This window comes from Zootoca vivipara, chromosome 16 (genome assembly GCF_963506605.1).
Source record: "Zootoca vivipara chromosome 16, rZooViv1.1, whole genome shotgun sequence".
In the NCBI taxonomy this organism is placed as follows: Eukaryota; Metazoa; Chordata; class Lepidosauria; order Squamata; family Lacertidae; genus Zootoca; species Zootoca vivipara.
The window spans coordinates 26,500,241-26,522,023 of record NC_083291.1 but is presented as its reverse complement, the minus strand read 5'-3'; the positions used below and the strand labels follow the sequence as shown (position 1 = coordinate 26,522,023).

Genomic DNA, 21,783 nt, shown 5'->3' with positions numbered 1-21,783 from the left:
TGGAGGCAACGTGCTCCCACAAAAGCAGGCCACATGGACAAACTCAACATTCTCCTTCCTCATCTCTGCTGTCCAGTTTCCTCTGACCAGAAGCTTACAATGGAATTACATTTCCCCCACAGTGAAATATCATTGCCAGAGAGCTGACATAGGTTCTGCAAACATTTATACCTTTTAAAGTACATTCGAAGCACATTCTTTCTCTCAAAGAATTCTGGGCCCTGTAGTTTACCTCTCACAGAGCTCCAGTTCCCAACTACCCAGAAAAAAACTACAGGGCCCAGAATCCTTTGAGGGCTGTGTGTCCTTTGAATGTGCTTTCAATGTATAGCGTGCATACAAAATAGTTGCAAAGTTTTTGAGCTGCGAGGCTGGAAATCTTCAGCTCAGATCTCACCTCAGGTACAAACTGATGCGCAAGTCACTTATCCCCCTCTGGCTGCAACGTGGGGGGAAATAATCCTGACCTTCCCTTTTGGGTTATTGTCTGATTACTGAGGTAACATATGTCAGCCTTTGCTGCAGATGTTTTTGAGGTGAGTCGTCATAAAAACACCACATGACTTTTGAGGAGTGCCAAAAGCGCTTAGGCGAGACTAGAGAAGTTCCCACACATCCTCTCCTGATTGTTGCCTGTTCACATTTTTGCCTTCGTGCCGATTTCCCCGGGGATCTGTGTTTGTCTGAAGTGTATTCTCTCCATGAACAACAGCATAGGATTCAGGTCCTCCCATGCTAGGAGAGGCAAGCTGAGTAATCTGACCTTGAGCCTATGAAATCACTGATACCCAATGGATCTGTGCTATTCCGGAAGGCTTGGGAAGAAGACCGCAGGTTCCATCCACCCAAGATGGAAGGTAAATGAAATTCAAGAAGCTGGTCTTGGGCCTGAAAGCAACAAGATCATAGCGGAAGCAGAGCAGAGCCGGTGAATTTGCCTTTGCTCTGCACTATTAGGGGTGATACAAGGCATCAGGGGGAAAAAACCAAACTTGCAGTTGTGCTTTCAAGGCAGCACATCCTTCAACACTGATTTATGTCGTGCACACCCATTTATTACCTTTATACCCTGCTTTGCAGCAAAGATTGGTTTCCAAAGCGGCTCATAAAAATAATGAATACCCACAGCACAATCCCTTATTACATGGGTAGGCAAACTAAGGCCCGGGGGCCAGATCCGGCCCAATCGCCTTCTAAATCCGGCCCGCGGATGGTCTGGGAATCAAGTGTGTTTTTACATGAGTAGAATGTGTGCTTTTATTTAAAATGCATCTCTGGGTTATTTGTGGGGCATAGGAATTTGTTCATCCCCGCCCCCAAATATAGTCCCCCACAAGGTCTGAGGGACAGTGAACCGGCCCCCTGCTGAGAGAGTTTGCTGACCCCTCTCTTATTATAACCACTCTTTGGAATTAGGATGGCCTCTAGTTGAAGGCATCCTCTGTTTGAAGGGCTGCCTTGTCCAAGCCCAGTTTAAAAATAAAGAACCTATTCCCACATTGCAGCGGGTTGGACTAGATGACCCTTGGCAGTTTCTTCCATCTCTATGATTCTCTGATAACCATAAGAAGGAAGAACAGGGGGCCTGAAGCTGCCCATCAGTAGTTAGTACCTGAATGGACACAGGGCACTTTATCAGTTTCCTCCACAGGGTAGAGGTACATTTTACCGTATTTTTATTTAAATTATAGTAAATTATTTCTAAATTTTCCTTTATACACATTAGCATATGCACATGTTTGTCCTTGGTAATGCATTCCCTCCTTTTGGGGATTTGCAAGTGGTCGCCCTATCTGAAATCGACTGCATGTACAATAGGCTGTGAGTACAGATTTGCTGGAGCAAGTTGCGAGAGATCCTCTTTGGTTGCAAAGGTGTGATACAGATGTCGTCCCGGATTGTGCCTGTGTTGTGAGGAATCCAGCATTCAGACGGCAATGGAGGTTGCTGGTGAAAGACCAGCACCTCCATCACCACTAAGAATTCATCTGAAATGCTTGTGCATCTGCCATGGGAATGACTGAAGAGCATGTATGTATTCTGTGCTAAAATAATCTTAGAATTATGCAGCCAGATAATCCAAATTCAGTGCAAATAAAAAAACTGGATTCTGTGAATTGCATAAATTCTGCAGATGGAGCAAACTGCAGCATTTCTTATTTGGCAAAAATACACTATTCTGCAATGTTTATTATTTGGTACATATTGTCCTGGTTTTGCTAATCACTAGAAAGGGCGAGGAGCTAAGGCACTGAAGCCTTGGCCCCTGACAAATAGACATCTTATTTCGCAACAATCTTGGCTCCTGAAATTCACCAAAGCTTTCCCCACTATACTGTACTTTCAAACAGCCCTTCATAAGGGCTAGAAAGTTGCTATCTTAAAAGCGGTGGAAGCTGGATTCTGTGTCCACTCCCACATCCTGCCTTTTGCTGCATTCATGGAATAAGTAGGATGCGTAACATCACAGGTGACAAAAGACACTCTCTGTCCCGTCCTGGCTTGTGTAATTTTAATAGGAGGAGGGGACATTGGATAGTGTTATTAAGCTACATCCAATTTGTGGACTTCTCCACTATACAGCATAATTCCCCTATGGGTTAGCCACTTAAGGCTGCAATTTTATACACACTTACCTAGGCTTTTGGCCCTGTTTATTAAAAATAAAATAAAAAGATGATGCACATCCCGCAAGCATAATTTAAAACAAAATAAGATTGGGTCATGTGAAGGCATTTTCCTGTGGGAGGTTTATTTGTTATTGTTTACTTACCACTTTTACATCTCACTCTCCCTGCCAGAGAACTCCGGCAGCAAACATTTGCCATGTGTACAGTACAGTGCAGCACTATACAGAGAAGGCCAATTCATTTCAATGTGACTTACTCCCAGGTAAGTCCTCCCATGTACTGAGGTTCTTACCACCTCCATGTCATCTGTTGTGATTGGTGTGCTTAGGTACAGGATTGGTGCTTGAGCAACGGCACAGGTGAACTCAGGGAGGTGCCCTTTTTGCTGCCCAAAATTATTGTGCTTGCTTAATATACCCACTTGGGCTCTTCCTCGAAGGATCTCATCGAGTGCTGTGTAATTCTGAGGCAGACCCCCTTCCAGACTTGCTTAGCATCAGCAATACCACTGTGACGACAGGGGTCTTCAGACCATTTTTGCATCTGTCATCTTCTTTAGGCTATTGGCCCCAAGGGAAGAGACGAAGTCCTCAGGAGAGCAAGCGGTTTGCCCACTGGTTTTGGAATATTTTAGCATTTGAGTTGTGTCTACTTGTTAGCTTGCAGAGATGCCACTGTGCATGGTTTAATGCACAAATGCCTTGAGAACATGTGATAGAGGAGGTGCAGAAGAATCCTGCCACCCTTAACCCCCCCTGCGCACGCACACACACCAAGCAAGGACTCCTTTCTAGGATCAGTTGACTTGTTTCCTTACTCGCTTCCTGCCTTATTCGTTGTTGCTAAGCTCTTTTGCCAGCAACAGCTACAACCTGGAAAGAAGAATCTTTAGAAGAATGGCAACAGCACGTTGACCTGATGTTGTGCCAGGAGGAGGAGATTTATGAACACCCCTCCACCTGCATTGTGTGTGACGCAAAGGGCAAGCTATGAATTGGGGGGGGGGCAGAATGGAGAAGGCCGCAAACACCACAGTAGGTGGCGGGGGAGAGAAGAGATGGAGCCTGATACAGCGCAAGAAAGAGAAGAAGGGAAAAGGTGCAAGGCATAGCACTGCTAAGGGTTTAGTGTCCTCTGCACTGCCCAAAGCTGCAAAAAATGCAGATAACCATGCCAGGAAAAGCCTCTGGTGCCTGGGAATTTAAGCCAACAAGGCAGGGATTCTCCGGCACCTACGCAGGTCTCTATTCCCCTCCCACCATATTCTGCAGCACCTTCTGGGTCGGTATTTCCCGCCGTCAGCTGCTCCAACAGCTGCTCTGCACTCCAAGACGGCTTGCCCAGTCTGTTCAGATGCCACAAGCACTCTCAGTGGGGTGCAAAGACCCAGGACCATGGAAACGTACTTGCCCCCCCCCTGGTGTCAAGAGGAACTTCTCCCCACTCGGGCATGTGTTTGTGTGCACAGATGTACTGAGGACTCTCTGTGCATCAATATTTCTGCAGCAGAGCCCAAACTGTCAGCAATCCAGCCCAAATAAATTCCCGGTGGCTCATCTGTGCTTTTGCTGGCTTTGCCTTTTGATTCATTCCGGTTCGGACAGAGATTAGACAAAGCCATTGGCTGTGTGCCTGATCTGTTTCCCCCCCAGTCCTTTCCGAAGGGTCCTTGGGTTCAGAATAGGAATGACTTTTGCAGGCTGTCCGCCCCCCTCCACTTTCATCCCTACTCATCCTTCCGTGTGTGTGTGTGTGTGTGTGTGTGTGTGTGTGTGTGTCTCTCTCTTTCCTGCCCCCCTCCTTCCATAACTATTTTCCAAGCTAGAAGTGGGGGGGGGGACAGAGAGACAAGAGCACTCTCCTCTAAGGAGGTCAGGGCCAGATAAGCAGGGATAAGGGTTGGGGCGGGAGAGGCAGAACTGGGAACCCAGAGGCAGCAATTGGTACCAAGAATATGCAAGCTGCCGTGAGATGGTGCAGTGAGGGCTTCGCTTCTCTGGTTCCCATCGCTTCCCCTTCCGTATTAACTGGAGCCCAGAAATCCACCTTATGACGACTTTTGGCTCTGGTTGGCATGGCTGCAACCTTGCCACACAACTATAGAATTATTGGGTGATGGTGATGGAGGGAGGGGGGGAGAAAGAAGCACAGCTTGATCCCTGGGGTGGCAAAGTCCTGTGCTTGCCAGACTCCCTTGCCATCCCAGCAGAGGCAGGCTTAATAGTAGCACTCTCCCCCTCCGATGCCTCCAGCACAGCAACCCACCAAGAGGGCACTGGCAGGGGCAAGAAGAGTCTCAAAAGCCCATGAGCGAAGGCTGGAGGATGGGGTGGTGGTGGGATAGAGAGCAGACCCTCCAACATTTTTCTGATGAAAATAGGGACGTCCTAAGGAAAGGCAGGGTCAAATCAGAAAGCGGGACAGCTTCTGTAAATCCAGAACTGTCCCTGAAAAATAGGGACACTTGGAGGGTCTGAGAAAGTATTTTGAGATGTGGAGGGATAGGGGTTTCGCCTTGCAGGAGGAGGAGGAGAGGGAGAAGCCACTTACCTTCCTAAGGCAGAAGCAGGAAGGCTGGCCAAGGCAGCAGCACACGAAGCAGAGATGGGTGGCGAGAGGAAAAGATACAGGATGCGAAGGGGAGCAGCTCTGTCCTCTGAGCCAGTGGCAGGAAGAACAGCAGCAAAAGCAGCAACAGTGGGATGGAGCCGCCCCTGATAGGGCCTGGGCGGGAGCATGTGACCCAGAGCTGGGATGAGTCAGGATTTCAAGGGAGCTTTGCAAACAGCACGTAGGGGATGGAGAGAGGGGGGGAGGGAGGAGGAGGGAGGGGGCGGCGGTGCTGCAGGGATGGGATGCCAAAAACAACACACTCAGCCCGGCTCCATCAGACTTCTTTTCCTGCCCTCCTTTTTTAATCCACAGTCACATGCATCAAATCACATCCCATTCAAAGCACAGAGACGCTCCTCAGTCTAGTCTCGGCACCTTTCTGTTACTACGCGCCAGGGAAGCAGCACTCCTTGGGTCGGCGCTGCACAGCGCACGAAGGAGGCTTTGCAAGGCACGCAGCAGCTCCTGTTCCACTCCGCGAACCAGCCGGCAGCTGAGCTCCGAAAAAGCAGCTCTGGGCAAACGCCCTGTCTGGGGCCTGGCACTCTTGTGTCATTCCGGCACATCCTCCTCCTGAACGAGGTCATCCGTTTCCTGGAAGAAAAAGGGGAGGGGGCGGAGTGGATAGGAAGAAGAGAGGGAAATTAGCTTGTTTCCGGATGGAGGGTCTTTCAGGTGGCAGGCGGGCTGATTTGGCATACAGGACACCCGCAAGACACACAAGGAGAGGGCTAGTCCCACCCGCTTCTTGAGAGCCCAGATACTAAGATCAGAAGAAGTGCATAACCCACAGAGAGGGTCTTCTGTGCTGACTCTGTTGAAATGGATGGGAATGCGCAGCGGCCAGCAATTCTGATGCGGCTCGTGTAAAACTCACTGGATGATTATGCACTACTAGAGCATCAAGTCTAAACTTTAGCGCAAAATTTCTCCTTTCCCTCCAACTGCCTTTTGCTTAAATCTCTTTTGTTAGCAGTCAGCTGTTCATAGAATTGTAGAGTTGGAAAGGACGGGGGGGGGGTTTCATCAAAACCAGCCCCCTGCAATGCAGAAATCTTTTGGCCAGTGTGGGACTCAAACCCACAATCCTGACATTAAGAGTCTTATGCTCTACCAACTGTGCTAGCCTTGTGCTTCTTTCTGTCTGTCTGTCTGTCTTTATAGCATCTAGTGCATATTAGAAGCTTTATAACTAATAAATGGTGGTGATCAGTTTTATACACACACGCACACACACACACACACACACACACACACAACTTCTGCAGGTATGGCTTTATTCGTTTTTGGATTAGCCATAAAATCACACAACTAAAAGCACATGCTGACATTTACAGCTTGCTTCCAGACTAGAGCTCAGTATTGCAAAGAGTAGGGGTGAAAGTAGGCTTTATTTCACCCAGGTCAAAGACACCCCCCTGTGTGCATTTGCCCACACAGACACACACACACACAGGCTGGGAGCCTCAATGGCTCCCCTTTGGGGGTTTCACCTGGGGTGAAAAACCTGGCTGCCCCACCTCCCCCATAGCTACAATACTACAAAGGGGTTGGAAATGGGCAATTGGCAGGAGTTATTTTTAATTTATTGGATTTTCTCCAGAAAGGGCGGATCCAGATCAAATTGGGGGAGGGGGGGAAACGGGCTGGTATTTCAACGCTAATTATGTTGTGTGGATTCTGCAAACACTTGAATGCACGAGGAGTACCAGTCCTACAATAAAGCACCCATCTGGAAGCATTCCTTAGAAAGAAGGAAACCGGCTTCTTGAGTTCCTGCTTCAAGTCTTCCCCACCCATGCCCGCCAACAGACACTGTTGCTCCCAGTCTATGCTGGTTCAGTGTCCTGTTCTGGCAGGCAGCCTGTTATTTTGTCTGCGACAGGCACCATGGTCACATGCTGTGAAATTATTGAAAGCAATGTTTCTCAACCTTAAACACACCCGATAACTGCCTTTTAGCTAACGTAAAAACCCCATGCCCTCCTTTGAACATGGCTTCCCTAATTATTTTATTTGAATTTTCAAATGGATTGAGATTTCATGACTTTGAATGTGTTGCACTTATATTGCACATATTTTTGGGAACCACTCATGCACCCCTAACTGAGATCTTCATAGGTCTTTGGGGGGTGCCCCCCATTGAGAAATACTGATGTGAAAAAAATTGCTTCATTCATTCTCTCATTCACTCGAAATTCTGACAGCTGGAGAGTTAAGAACAGCTGCCCAACGAGGTTAGCATGCTAACGGTGGGCACCCAGGCCTATGAGAGGCTAAACACATAATCACAGCATCTTTACTTTCCATGTTAAGCTTTCATCCTCCTAATAATGTTCACTTGCCACCGGAAACATCTCAAGATATTTTGCCCAGAAGATCGGCTTATGGCATTCTGATTCCAACAGTGGCCAGCTAGATGCCCCTGGGAGCTCAAAAACCAGGGCAGGAAGGCTATGACTTGCGGTTTGCACCAAGCACTTTGAATGGTATGGGTGTCAACGGCTGCCGTTTTGTGCACCTTTCCCAGCTCTGAGATATCCATTTGGAGATGTGAGGACCACAACAGTGTGCAGTAGTCTAACGGTGGCCACAGCCACACCATAGATTTGAAAAATGCCATTAAGACTTCTTGTTTCATTTCCAACCCCTTTCCCCAATATAACGGGTTTTTTTGTTGCGCAAGACCTCCAGGTCAGCTTTTAACAGAGCAACTAGCATGCTTGCGATTGGATCCCACTCAGAGATAGCGACAACGCGGGGAGTGATCAAAGGCTGAAAGGGACCAGATTCCTGATTTCAGGCTTTTCCCTTCTTAAGCGGGAATCCACAATATCCGTACCACTCCTGCCCCCGTGCTCAAATTATGGGGAGAAACAAATAAATGAAATCCACACACTCCTTTCCACCCCCTCCATTATACATAGCTAAATTTTATCGCTTTAAAAAAACAGCAGGGGAGAGGCTGTGTCACAAAAAAGGGAGGAGAGTATGGTTCTCTGTGGCTCCCGACACAATTTGAGCATTAGTTGCCCCTCCTGCCACCCCCCTTTGAGTCTCACTTCCAGCTCCAGCTCCTTCTCTCTCTCTTTCTCTCTCTCTAATTCCAGCTCTTCTTCCCGGCGCCTCTGTCGTAGCTCCTCGGCATCCGTCTTTTCATCCTCATCAAAGAAATCCTTATCGAGGCGCTCAAGGCGTGGAAGCATCACCAACACTTCCACTCGGTAGTCCCCCTCCTCCGAGCAAGGATTGTCTAGCAAGACCAGGGCTCGTAACATGGGCAGCACCAGCAGCTTCGACACTTCTTGGAGCTGCACAATCCCATTCCCCCTGCAGGAGAAGGAAGAGGTTAGCAGGTGTGGGAACTTCCAGGTCCCTCCTGTTTAAAATGCTCCCTCTGCACGCCGGTTTGGCTCTCAGGTGCCAGAGTTTCCCCTTAACAGCCAGTGCCATAGTTAAGTCCCGGTACCTTCTATGCACAAGGCAGTCTTCCTGTGCTGTACATACATAGACATACATAGAAATGGCACCAGAGCGAGCCGAGAATGGCAGGAGCCTTTGAAGCATGGATAGGCAGGCCACTATATGACAACTGGGACCATGTAACACTGCTCCTAAAAGATCTACAGTCCAAAAATGGAAATTACAAGAGACACCGACGATTGAGGAGTGGCAGACGAAAATGATTGACTATGCAGAGTTAGCAAAGTTGACCTGCGGGATCCAAAACCAGGGAGAGACAAAGTTCCAAAAGGATTGGAGTAAATTCATTGACTATATGGAGAAGAACTGTAGAAGTTTAAAGACACTTGCAGGACTGAAATAAATCCTACGAATTGGTTTTAACTAGATGGGCAAAAAGGAATTGCGAGAAAAGTGTGGGGAACAAAACCGAAATATGGGAGGGAGGGAAGTCACAGCTCGGCAGAGCAAAATGAACTGAGATGGGCGAATATAAGATGAAATGTAATTTTTTTTAAAAAATGTGGTTTTTTGGGGGGTTTGTTTATTTGGAAAATTTAATGAAAATGATCTTAAAAATATATATATCTATACTGGCTTCCAGTATGTCTCTGAGCACAATTCAAAGTGTTGGTGTTGATATTTAAAGCCCTAAATGGCCCCAGCCCCCTATACCTGAAGGAGCATCTCCACCCCCATTGTTCAGCCCAGACACTGAGGTCCAGCTCTGAGGGTCTTCTGGCAGTTCCTTCACTGCCAGTGGTGTAGTGGGGGGGGGCATGGGGGCCATGGCCCTGGGCACACAACCTGTGGGGCATGAGCCAAACGCCCCTTCCAGAGACCCCCCCTTGCGCCCTGCTTGTGGCAGGGGCTGGAGAGCATGGAGGGTGAATATCACCTTCTGTGTGTCCTGCGCCTGCCTGGCACGCCCCAGCCACAGCTCCCCCTTCTCAAGGTCAATCTTCTGTTTCCTCGCAGCCAGCTGGTAGCTCTGGTGGAAAGAGGAGTGTGGCCGGCACTGCTGCCCCCCACTCCCCTGAACTGGGGCACACAAGTGCGCCCCTGTGCCGGAGCCACAGCGGGCTCCTTTTGTGCCCTGCCCCTTCAAGGGCGTGCCCTGCGTACCCGACCTGGGCACTATTTAGATACGCTCTGCTCCTGCTCACTGCAAGAAGTGAGGTTACAGGAAACCAGGCAGAGGGCCTTCTCGGTAGTGGCACCCTCCCTGTGGAACGCCCTCCCATCAGAGAAGAAAAACTACACAACTTTTGGAAGACACCTGAAGGCAGACCTGTATCCAGAAGCTTTTAATGTTTGAGGTCTTATCATGTTTTTATATGTGTTGGAAGCTGCCCAGAGTGGCAAAGGGGAATAAATAGAATGATAATGATAATGCCCAGCCTACGGGCCCAATTTGGCACATGAGGCAATTTCCTCCACACCTAACATTATTTGTCCTTGTGCATTGATGCTGCCAGTGCATAGCTGAGAGCCTTGAAGTGCACTCTCAGTTGAGCATTGGAAAGGGAGGCTTGCTGTCACTGTCAGTCAGCTGATTGGCAGCATAGCTGCCAAGTCTCCTGTTTTCCCCGGGAAATCCCCGTTTTTCCAGCTGTTCCTAGCTGAAAAAACAGATTTTTTTGTTTTTCCCCAGTTTATTCTGGCGTGGCGGCCATTTTGGAACTGGGCGGAGCATGCTCAGAAGCGACTTTTGATGCTGCTCTGCCCAGTTTCAAAATGGCTGCAGTGCGACCTCTGGCGCGGCGGCCATTTTGGAACCGGGCAAAGCAGCATCAAAAGTCACTTCTGAGCATGCTCCGCCCAGTTCCAAAATGGCGGCAGCGCTACTTCTGGTCTGCTATTTCCGGCCCGGTCCCTTATTTCTCTGACAGCAACTTGGCAGGTATGATTGGCAGTGAGAGCAAGACAGGTGGTGAGCAGCCAGCCAATCCAGGGGTTTGCAAAAAGCACTGCTCAGCACTTTGAAGTGCTTCCAATCAGCTGATTGGCGCTGCTTCAAAGCACCACACAATGCTCTGCACAAGCCCTACTTCAAAGTCCTGAGATTGTTGGGACTTCAAAGCACCCCATCAGTGGCCCACCAGCAAGATCCAGATTCCTACCTATGCTTTAAGGATGCTGATGTTGAAATTCCAAGTTCTCACTGTTCAGATAGACTGCTCGTGCCCAGGATTGCTAGCTACAGCTATCTACTTTCACAAAATTCTTATTTTCTCATTTCAACCACTCCTGCTCAGATTTGGTGGTCAAATATGGTTCAACACCTCACTAACAACACTGTACAGCAGGGGTGACCCTTCCCAGAAGTTGTTTGGCTCCAATTCCCATCAGTCTCATTGGCATGGCCAATGGTCAGAGATGGTGGCAGTTATAGGCCACAGGTTAACCACCCCTGATTTACAACAAATACTTCAAGGAGCTAAGAACCAGTATAAATCGTAGACTTGGCTCAGGTACTACTCCCTACCTCCTGTGCCATTTCCCCTCTACTTTTAAGAGGCCCTGGTGGAAATTCTGTACTACGGGAAACAACTCACCGTAGGTTGAGATATTGGAGAGACCTCAAGCATGCTGAAAAGCCATCCAGTGTTTCAATCTGATTGTCGCGCAGATGCAAGGTTGTGAGCTGCCCCAGGTCCTCCAGGTCCTCTATTACAGTAATGGCATTCTGGGCCTAGGGGGGAAGATGTTGCAGTGTAAGAGAAATAAGACATAGCAAAAGGTAAAAGTAAGGTAAAGGAGCTCTGGACAGTTAGGTCCAGGCAAAGGCGACTCTGAGGTTGCGGTACTCATCTCGCTTTCAGGCCGAGGGAGCCGGCATTTGGCCACTGACAGCTTTCCAGGTCATGTGTGGCTAGCATGACTAAACTGCTTCTAGTGCAGGCATCCCCAAACTGTGACCCTCCAGGTGTTTTGGCCTACAACTCCCATGATCCCTAGCTAACAGGACCAGTGGTCAGGGAAGATGGGAATTGTAGTCCAAAACATCTGGAGGGCCGAAGTTTGGGGATTCCTGTTCTAGTGCAATGGAACACCATGACGGAAACCAGAGAGCATGGAAACCCTGTTTACTTTCCCGCCACAGCGGTACCTATTTATCTGCTTATCTACTGGCACTGGCGTGCTTTTGAACTGCTAAGTTGGCAGGAGCTGGGACAGAGCAACGGGAGCTCACCCCGTCGTGGGGATTCGAACCACCAACCTTCTGATAGGCAAGCCCAAGAGGCTCAGTGGTTTCCAGGCATAGGCAAACTCGGCCCTCCAGATGTTTTGAGACTACAGTTCCCATCATACCTGACCACTGGTCCTGTTAGCTAGGGATGATGGGAGTTGTAGTCCCAAAACATCTGGAGGGCCGAGTTTGCCTATGCCTGGTTTAGACCACAGTGCCACCCACGTCCTTAGACATAGTATTGATCCAGAATACATCCATATGCCCAGTAAGGGTAAGCGGACCTTATAACTAAGTAACCTGTCAAAATCCAATAGTTTTGAGGGCATATCTATACTACAAAACTCTGTTGCTCTGTTGCAGCGTGAATCACAGCATAACTACGCATGACATTAACTGTATGCATACAATTAACAGGCCACATGAAGCCTGAGTAGCCCTGAGGTTGGTGATACTGAAAACACGTGTGTTGCTCAGGCATTTGGGGTTTGTAGCAGGGCCGTCTTGAGCAGATCGCACGCCCTGGTGCTGAGGGGTGGAGATCGCTCCGTCGCCCGCCCCGCCCTTGCAGGGCGCAATTGGCTTCCGCGCGGCAAAGCCGTGTGGCGCCCTCCTTCCCGGGCCGGTGCCCAGCTTACCAGCCCCGCGCCATGGTGCACTGCGCCACCGGGGGGCTACGACGAGCCGGGCCTGGTTTGTAGTTAATGAAGCCATCACCAGTAAGTTCTCTTACCAGGTACAGAGTTTTGAGCTTGGGTAGGCAGAATCCAGCTGTAGACTTTAGGCCGTTCCCCCGTAATTCGATTGTCTGCAGATTTGACACCTTGTCTGGATCCAGTCCTGTTACTGCCTCGATCTCATTACCTGCGTGATGGAAGAATTAGACTGTGACGAAAGGGATCCAGGAGATTACAGAGTATGAGTTTTGTCGTCTAGGGCTAGAGGGACTCTCTTGAGTGTTGCACACCTACTTTTCAGGTTGAGGCTGACCAGCCGTGGGTGGCCAATACCATTGGTGTCCTTGATGTGATTGCTGGCAAAGCTGGCATGCTGCAGGTAGATCAGCTCATCCAGGCCGGCGCTAGTTAGCCGATTGCCATCCACTTTCAGCCACAGCAGATGCGTGAGTCCTGACAATGGGGACAGGTCTTTGAGCAGGTTTTCGGACAGGTCTACATAACGTAAGTGGATGAAGCCTTGAATGAGGATGATGTCTGTCAGTTCCCTACCAGAGGATGAGGGCAGAAAGCAATGTTATTTACCAGTGCTAGCTTTCCAGTGTGCTTGTCCCAAACTGCTCAATTTTTCCAGGAAGCTTGGATAAGGAAATTATCCCGTTTCCGGGCAGCTGCACCCATTGGAAGGGAGGAGAAATGGAGGGGGGGCAGGTTAGTCATGCCCTGTGCACTCACTTTTCTTTGACCTCTAATTTCACAAATGCATGAGCCAGGCCATTGCCAATTTTACATAACATCGAAAGGCCTTCCTTCATGTGTTCCTCGGTGAGAGGGTTTGAGACTGGGTGCTGGGGGGGAAAGCACAGCAAGAAAAAAAGACATCAGATAAAATTAAAGTTGTCAGGTGGCAAAGTCTTCTGCTGAATCTTTAAATTTGCCTCTGAACCAGGAGATCAGGCAATGGCAACTTATCCCTCAACCCCACAAATTTTACACACACTATTATGCCTTCTCACCTGTGTTACACCTGGAATTCTGTTCACTACGGAAGGCAGGTTAGGGGGCCACACCAAAGACTGGAATGGGGTCAGAGGTGATCAAAGACATTGCTGCTCTGCCCCCCAGTTTAGTGGCAAATTTAAATGGCAGTTGCAATCCAAGTTGCAGTCTGGCAACCTTAGATAAAATCAGGGTCCATGATCCTTTACAGAGATGGCCAGGGGGCATCCAGAAAATATGAAACAATGCAGCTACGCTACATAAGAACATGAACCGTTCCTGAAATATAATAACCAATGAGGCTCTTGCATATGCATTTTAACTATGCATACAAACTCAATGAGAGGTGTGAGCTTGCTTTTGGCGGGTAATCTCATTTATACGAGGTCTAATTTGAGGCAAACAGACTCGCATCTCATCATCAGCATTTGCTCTTGATCTCATTTTGAAAGGGAAGAAACATTCTGCAAACAAAAAAAATTACTATTTTGATGCTATAGTATGCTACACTATGCTGAAATGTTTCTTTGATTGTTCAGTCATACCTCGGTTTAAGTACGTTTCGGTTTGAGTACTTTCGGTTTAAGTACTCCACGGACCCATCTGGAACAGATTAATCCACTTTCCATTACTTTCAATGGGAAAGTTCGCTTCAGGTTAAGTACACTTCAGGTAAAGTACGGACTTCCGGAACCAATTACACCCATGCTTCAGGTTAAGTACACTTCAGGTTGAGTACTCCGCGGACCCGTCTGGAATGGATTAATCCACTTTCCATTACTTTCAATGGGAAAGTTCGCTTCAGGTTAAGTATGCTTCAGGTTAAGTACAGTGGTACCTCTACTTACAAATTACTTACAAATTTTTCTACTTACAAATGGAGCTCCGTCCGCCATCTTGGATGCGGTTTAGATAGGATTTTTTCTACTTACGAATTTTTAGATAGGGTTGCTTCGACTTATGAATTTTTTCTCCCAATGCATTCCTATGGGATTCAACTTACAATTTTTTTCGACTTACAAATGTGTGTTCGGAACACATTAAATTCGTAAGTAGAGGTACCACTGTACAGACTTATGGAACCAATTGTGTACTTAAACCGAGGTACCACTGTACTTGAATCTTCCAGCCACAGCAGCAGACAAGATACAGACCCATCTTGGAGTATTTGCCTTTCTCAACAGGGAAGAAATTTCTTCTGCCAAATCTAGGGCCGGTGGAACGCTGTACCATGTATGGGGGTAAATGTGCTGCTCCTGTCTGCCACTCAGATGTCACCCAGGACTCCATCCCGTTCTGCTGGCAATACCTTATTTTAACACCCACGGACCAAGCAAGGCTCCCTCCAAATCCTATCACTCCTCAGCCATCAGCTCACATACAGGATTTCACCCTTCATCTTTTCCACTGACATGAAAGAGCCTAACTTTGGTTGAATTGTGTCCTGCATTTCTGAACATAAAAACAAAACAAAAGAAACCACCAATCTGTTACCTCTTCCTCTTCCTCCTCCGCCGCTTCCTTATCCTCCTCCCCTTCCCCCTCGTCTCCACCTTTCTCTTCAGCATCGTCCTGCTCATCTTCGACATCATCTTCATCGTCCGGCTCCTCATCAGACATTTTCAAGGGCTGGTAAAATGAAACAGACTAAATGTGGTTTTCCAGCCACTGGCTAGAGAGAGAGAGAGTCCTCTTATTCCCATGGAACACGAGCCTAGCCTGTGTGCTACCAGTGGAAGAAATATCCATTCATCTCAGCCCAGATCCATCCATACCACCAACATCTCGTCACATCCTTCGTAGTGGTAGGAAGCATATTTTAGGAAAAGCAGGGGTTTTCAACGTTTGGGGGGTCCATGGTCCCATTTGCAAACCACTTGTGGGCTTCACACACAAACACCACAGCCAAGCACTATCAGCTATGGCAGAAAGTGTGTTTCAAGTCTCATTTCAGTAGCATAGGTGAGGCCTCAACAGGCACATATTTGTCCATGAGTTTGTTGCTGGCATCCATCTGTCTTGGGAGACAGTGGAGTGAGCTTCTGGGGGTGCAACTAAAGTGACCTCCTTGGGGCACAAGCCTTGGCAGTGGGGATGGAGGTCCTGGGCTGCCCAGACTCCAAGACCCCCTTCTCGACCTCGCTGATGGGGTCCAAAAGAAAGCAGAGCAATACATCTGGCACCGGCTTGGCTCCAGGAGTTGCCAGAAAAAGGCATGCAAGGCGCTATTCAAGTGTCTTAGGGACTCTAGATTTGTGTAGGGTTTACTCCTTAGCCTCCCCCCCCCCCTTTTCTCCTGAAGATGTACCACAAGGCAGTGGAGTTGTAGGAATGGAGTTTCCCTTCTCCTAGATGGGCTACCATCCCTGGTGGACAAGCCCCATCTACCCCTCACTTTCCTCTACAGTACATATCGAGACCACATTCTTGACCGTACTTGAACCCACTATTGGTCTCGTCCACTCAGTTCACCGGATCCTGTCTTCACATGCAGGGGGTGTCCCCAACTCACCGAGGGTTTGAGACCCATCGGCTACCCTCACCTAGTTTAGCTGACCAGTCAATGCCGTTCCCGGGGTGTGACCAATGTCACACGCTGGCAAGCATCTAGCAGCCACAGGTGAGAACTGAGTGCAGGGTGGGGACCAAAGGTGGCCAAAGGACCCCAGAAGGAGCACAACGTGTCCTCCACCAGAGGTACTACCCCCCAAACACCCCAAACACCCCTGGGTACCACACAGGTAACCCCTGCTGTATTTCAATTGGTCCTTGATTTAAGTCCTGTCCACCTGAGGTCTTTTTCTTCTTTTACCCTTGCTGTCTAGCTAATCCCATCCGGCCCGGATCCCCTAACTGGCCTGGTCACAATGACAAGACACCTCAGAAATGTAGCCTATCTATCAGAGTAAGGTTGCCCAACAATTTTGGGGGAAACTAAAAAAATATATATGTGGCAATCTATATATCAGAGGGCAACAGGGATTGCAAAAATGATGGAACCCGTCCCCCTGGTTGCGGAGCCAGGTGCAAAAGTCTAAAATGCAGGGCAAAAAAAGCAGCAATGATACGATCCTGCCATGTTTTAAACAGCGCTAAGGCAAACAGTTGTGGGCTGAGGAGGTCAGCCACCTGCTCACCCTTAAAAGGGGGAGAAATTTCACAGATGTAACTGCTAAACTTCCCCCCTTCGCTATTGCCCTCCTGAGCAAATGATGACCCTCGGACCCTGCGACCCCCCCCCCTCCCCAAACCAGCCAAGCCACAGACCCCTCAGCCCAAAGTAACTCTCCCCATCAATGCAAAGATCCTTCCCTGCTAAGCCTTCTTCTCCCTTTGTGTGAGGAGGACCCAGGATGGAGAAGAAAGAAGAGCAACGACAGCTACCTAGTACCCACGCTCAAGTTCCGAGCTGCTGCTGCTGTTGGAGTTTTGGCCGAGGCGAGAAGGCAGGCGAGCTGTTTCCGTTGCTACGCGCCCTGGACGCCGTTGCCAGAAGCCTCTGCTCCCCGGGCAACCGCCACCTGTTTGACGGGTGGTGGTTGTAGCCCCGTGCGGAGGGGTCGGGGCTGGAACGAGGCAGGCGCGGGCGCTGATTGGCTGAGGGAGCGGCATGATTTGCATGAAGAGGCGCGGGGGAGGGAGGGGCCGGCGGGAAACCTCACCTCTTTGTTGTTGTTGTTTAGTCGATTAGTCATGTCCGACTCTTCGTGACCCCATGGACCAGAGCACGCCAGGCACTCCTGTCTTCCACTGCCTCCCGCAGTTTGGTCAGACTCATGTTGGTGGCTTCGAGGAGAACACTGTCCAACCATCTCGTCCTCTGTCGTCCCCTTCTCCTAGTGCCCTCAATCTTTCCCAACATCAGGGTCTTTTCCAGGGAGTCTTCTCTTCTCATGAGGTGGCCAAAGTATTGGAGCCTCAGCTTCACAATCTGTCCTTCCAGGGAGCACTCAGGGCTGATTTCCTTAAGAATGGATAGGTTTGATCTTCTTGCAGTCCATGGGACTCTCAAGAATCTCCTCCAGCACCATAATTCAAAAGCATCAATTCATCGGTGATCAGCCTCCTTTATGGTCCAGCTCTCACTTCCATACATCACTGCTGGACCTCACCTCTAGGTTGCATTAAAGCAACAGGCGGTGACTTAGGGACCTCTGAGTGATAAACGGATGTGTATGTGTGCAAATGCGGGGCCGCCAGATGCAAAGGAAATTAATAGCCATCGCGTTTCTTGTGCATACCTTTCCAGCTGCAGCAGAATTGTCCCAGTCTGAGTTTTCTGTGTTTCCTTTCCTTCTCTTACAACCTCAAGGGGAACTTTCCCCTCCCTGGCCCATGCACACAACAACATGCATATTTACTGCAGGATATTCCTGTATTCATTTTATGAAGTGGGCACGGAACCTTAAGCTGCAATACATTAAAAAAAACAACAACCCTGCTACAAGACTTCGCTGCAGAAAAATGAAAGGGCTTTTCCTCTTGCAAGCTGTGTGCGTTTCGTAATATAACTCCATCTTCTAGGAACCACACTTTGTAAGTGACCTGCTAGCAGTTCGAAAGCACATCAAAGTGCAAGTAGATAAATAGGTACCGCTCTGGCAGGAAGGTAAAGGGCGTTTCCCTGCGCTGCTCTGGTTCGCCAGAAGCGGCTTTGTCATGCTGGCCACATGACCCGGAAGCTGTCTGTGGGCAATCGCCGGCTCCCTTGGCATATAGAGCAAAATGAGCACGCAATCCCAGAGTCATCTACAACTGGACCATAAGGTCAGGGGTACCTTTACCTTTACCTTTTATAATGATATAGTATACCTTTTCTCTTTTCCCTTTTCCGTTTGTTCAATTAAACTGTTCTTTAAAAATAACAATTACAATAAATATCCCATTGGGATACGCTCAACTCAGACTCTCGTCCTCTGTGAACTCTGCCCTAGCTTCAGCTGAGTGTGTGTGCTGGCTGCCAACATGGTGCTAGCTGGACTTAAGTCCAAGGCCTCATGTCCCTTATCTGTGTAGCAATGTAATCTGTCAATCTGTGGCTGTCAATATATTTTATTTTTTTAAAGCATAGCTTTAGCTTTCTGGGAGGAATTCAACGTTGCGTCATTCTGACTATGCTGGTCAATGCAAGCATTTCTGCTTCCCCTTGTGTGCTGTTCTGGGGGTTATATTGACTCCCCCCTCCAAGAGCCAATTGGGGGGGGGGTTGCACAGGGGGGGAGGGGAGGAAGCCCCATTGTGCAGGCAGGGCTTGTTGCACTGGGTCCTGCTGGCACAACTGTTTAGATGAATTTAGTTTAGTTGCTCTCTATTTCGAGGGCAGGATTGATCGAATTAAACTATTCCCCATCTTACTACATTACTGGTGGGCTGGATAAAAAGAGATACATGGGCTCTGCTGGCTTGGTGATCCCCAACAACATTGCTAAGGAGTTTTCCTATCCCTGTGCTACCACTGGAAAGCTTCTGAATTATTTGAACTAGACCTTGCCTTACATTTGTGATTTAATGGTGCAGATAGAGCAACAGGTTGAATGAACCCAACCATTCATTTTGGATGAATATTAGTGCTATGAAGCTATGCACTAATAATTTATCTGTAACGTTCCTGAGATTTACAGGCGTGTAGTTTATTACCTTGGTGCAAGCAGAGTTGTGCTTTTGTCATCCCAAAGTTGATCCCATTTTAATGAATTACTTGCAATAATTTGCAACAGTGTATACATGTGTGTTTTATAATTTATTTGAGCATTTGATGTAATGAGATGTGAATAAATCTTTGCATTCTTTTCTTTTTTTCTTTTGTGTTCAGGGTAAACTTTGTTTAAAACGTTTTGATTTACTGTTTCTTGCTATTACCCATTTCATTCTTTTACCTTTGTTAGCTGACTTGATTTTCTTTCGGGATGAACAATTCTAATTCAATACGTCGAAAGAATGCCAGGTGGCAAAAAAAGTGCTGGTGGAATTGACAGATTATTTTATGTCCCTAGAATTGACCACACGAGGGAGCTCCAAGACAGGATATCAACAAATTTTGGGTTGCCAAAATGACAAAGCACTTCCTCCCCCACCAAATTTTCTCTGCATTCGCTGTTGCTTTAACACAAGAGACTGCAATCTACTCACAGTTAAAGACTGGCAGTGATCTACCCGTTTTGGGGTTCAGGTCAAAGTTGTTGAGCTCTTTTTTAAAGGAAGTAAAGTCCTGTTATGTGGGGTTCAGGTCAAATTGTTGAACTTCTTTTAGGGAGGAGGGAAGACTCATTTTGGGGGGGCAAAGAGCCAAAATGTTGAGCTTCTTTTTAGGGGAGCCAGAGTTGTTCAGCTTCTTTGGGGGGAGCCACTGATCTACCAGTGATCTACCACAGATGTCCAGTGATCTACCAGTAGATCATGATCTACCTGTTGGACATTTTCTGCTTTAACAGACCCAGCAGCAACGGCATTATATTACAGTGGTACCTCGGTTTAAGTACACAATTGGTTCTGAAAGTCTGTACTTAACCTGAAGCGAACTTTCCCATTGAAAGTAATGGAAAGTGGATTAATCCGTTCCAGACGGGTCCGCAGAGCACTTAAACTGAAAGTACTCAAACCGAGGCGTACTTAAACCGAGGTATGACTGTATTTGCCTTTTTATATAAAGCAAAAAAGCAAAGAAACTGCTGGTCGAGGAGACATGGTCTATGGGTTAACTTTGCACTGCAGGGAGAATCGCATCCTGTGTTCAGAGCGACTTGGGTTACCACTTCTGTGGTCATGTCCACAGAATGGAAGACAGGATCCCCATAGATGTGCTTTACAGGGAGCTGGCTTCAGGTAGCAGGCACGATCGCAAGCCAACTATGTGCTACCGAGATGTCTGCAAATGTGCCATGAAGGCTGGCAACCCCAACCCCGCTGTGTGGGAATCTCTTTCAGATGCCTGCAGACAGGCAGCCAAGTTGTGCAGCCATAGCAGTGACCAGAGGAGGAATGACAGCTGGGAGGAGCACAGAAGAGAAGGGACGCCCCGGTGCATCTGCAGCAGCACAACTGCACACCATCTACCCCACCTGCAACAAAACATGTCTCTCCCATATCGGTCTCTACAGCTGCAGCAGGTGCCATCACTCTCCGCTGGATTTGACTGTACCCCCAATGGCACTTGTCCATTGTCTCTTGAGAAAAGATGCCAACAGGTTTTCCTTTGTCGGGGAAGGATGAGCTATGGAGGTACACAGAGGACTCTGGCAGGCAGGACAGAGCCTCATGGGTCTCTGTAAGGCTGCTTTCTTCAACATGGCACTTTCCAAAGGTTGCTGGACTCCAGTTCCCATCAACCTCAGCCAATGGTCAGAGATGATGGGAGTTGTAGTCCAAAATCATCTGGTGGCCACCAGCTTAGGAAATTCCGCTGAAGAGGTGCACGGTCAGCAGCAAAAAGCACAATAACCCTGAAGTGCACCAGTTTGTCAGGCTCCAGTACCAGTTACCTACCTTAATCTAGTTTTACAGTGGGCTGCTGAAATGATGGAGCCAATTGCAACCTTATGAGAAAAGGGTAGAGCAGGAAACCCTTTCCCAAGGTAGTCTGCTGAGCGGTCACACTAGGAAACTTAAGTGAAAGGTCTCAGCCAGCCAACCCACATCTTGAAAGGTTTGGAGTTTTTTTTAAACACCAAGCATACAATTTAAGACTGCAAGCTCCTCGGGGGCAAAGGTATGCCTTTTTTGCTTAAGAAATTCTGCATCATTATCTGTTGGCATCCATCTGCCTCAAGTGACAATGGAGTGCGCCTCTGGGGGTGAGATCAAACTGCCAAAGAATCACGGCGCCTGCTGTGGCTGCAGAGACTGGCAACTCCTAACTGCTGCCTTCCACGTTGTTTTTGCTGTTAGCAGCACTGAAGTGGCCTCCCGGGAACACAAGCCTGGGCAGTGTGAATTGAGGTCCTGGGCTGCCCAGACTTCAAGACTTAGGGACCTCTGAGTGATAACGGATGTGTATGTGTGCAAATGCGGGGCCGCCAGATGCAAAGGAAATTAATAGCCATTGCGTTTCTTGTGCATACCTTTCCAACTGCAGCAGAATTGTCCCAGTCTGAGTTTTCTGTGTTTCCCTTCCTTCTCTTCCAACCTCAAGGGGAACTTTCCCCTCCCTGGCCCATGCACACACAACCACATGCATATTTACTGCAGGATATTCCTGTATTCATTTTATGAA

General features: G+C 48.3%; 2 protein-coding genes across 3 annotated transcripts in view; both read right to left on the bottom strand.

Moving 5' to 3' along the window:
• The window catches only part of ENO2 (enolase 2), a 36,183-nt gene extending 30,765 nt beyond the window's left edge, over positions 1-5,418 (bottom strand). The window contains exon 1 of the mRNA XM_035097063.2: positions 5,181-5,418. The gene's annotated coding sequence lies outside the window, so the exon portion shown is untranslated. The remainder of the gene's footprint in view (positions 1-5,180) is intronic.
• A 99-nt stretch (positions 5,419-5,517) lies between these two features.
• Positions 5,518-17,077, bottom strand: LRRC23 (leucine rich repeat containing 23). Of its 2 annotated transcripts, none has more exons than XM_035141132.2 (8): positions 16,959-17,077; positions 15,069-15,203; positions 13,311-13,423; positions 12,870-13,123; positions 12,632-12,762; positions 11,264-11,400; positions 8,306-8,573; positions 5,518-5,837 (listed from the first exon to the last, which is right to left on the bottom strand). In XM_035141132.2, the coding sequence occupies exons 2-8, from the start codon at positions 15,192-15,194 to the stop codon at positions 5,796-5,798; spliced, it is 1,071 nt and encodes a 356-aa protein (XP_034997023.1). In that variant the 5' UTR covers positions 15,195-15,203; positions 16,959-17,077; the 3' UTR covers positions 5,518-5,795. The 2 variants fall into 2 exon arrangements, with proteins under 2 accessions (XP_034997023.1, XP_034997025.1); XM_035141134.2 differs by having other exon boundaries at positions 16,970-17,045.
• Between the last annotated feature and the right edge of the window lie 4,706 nt (positions 17,078-21,783).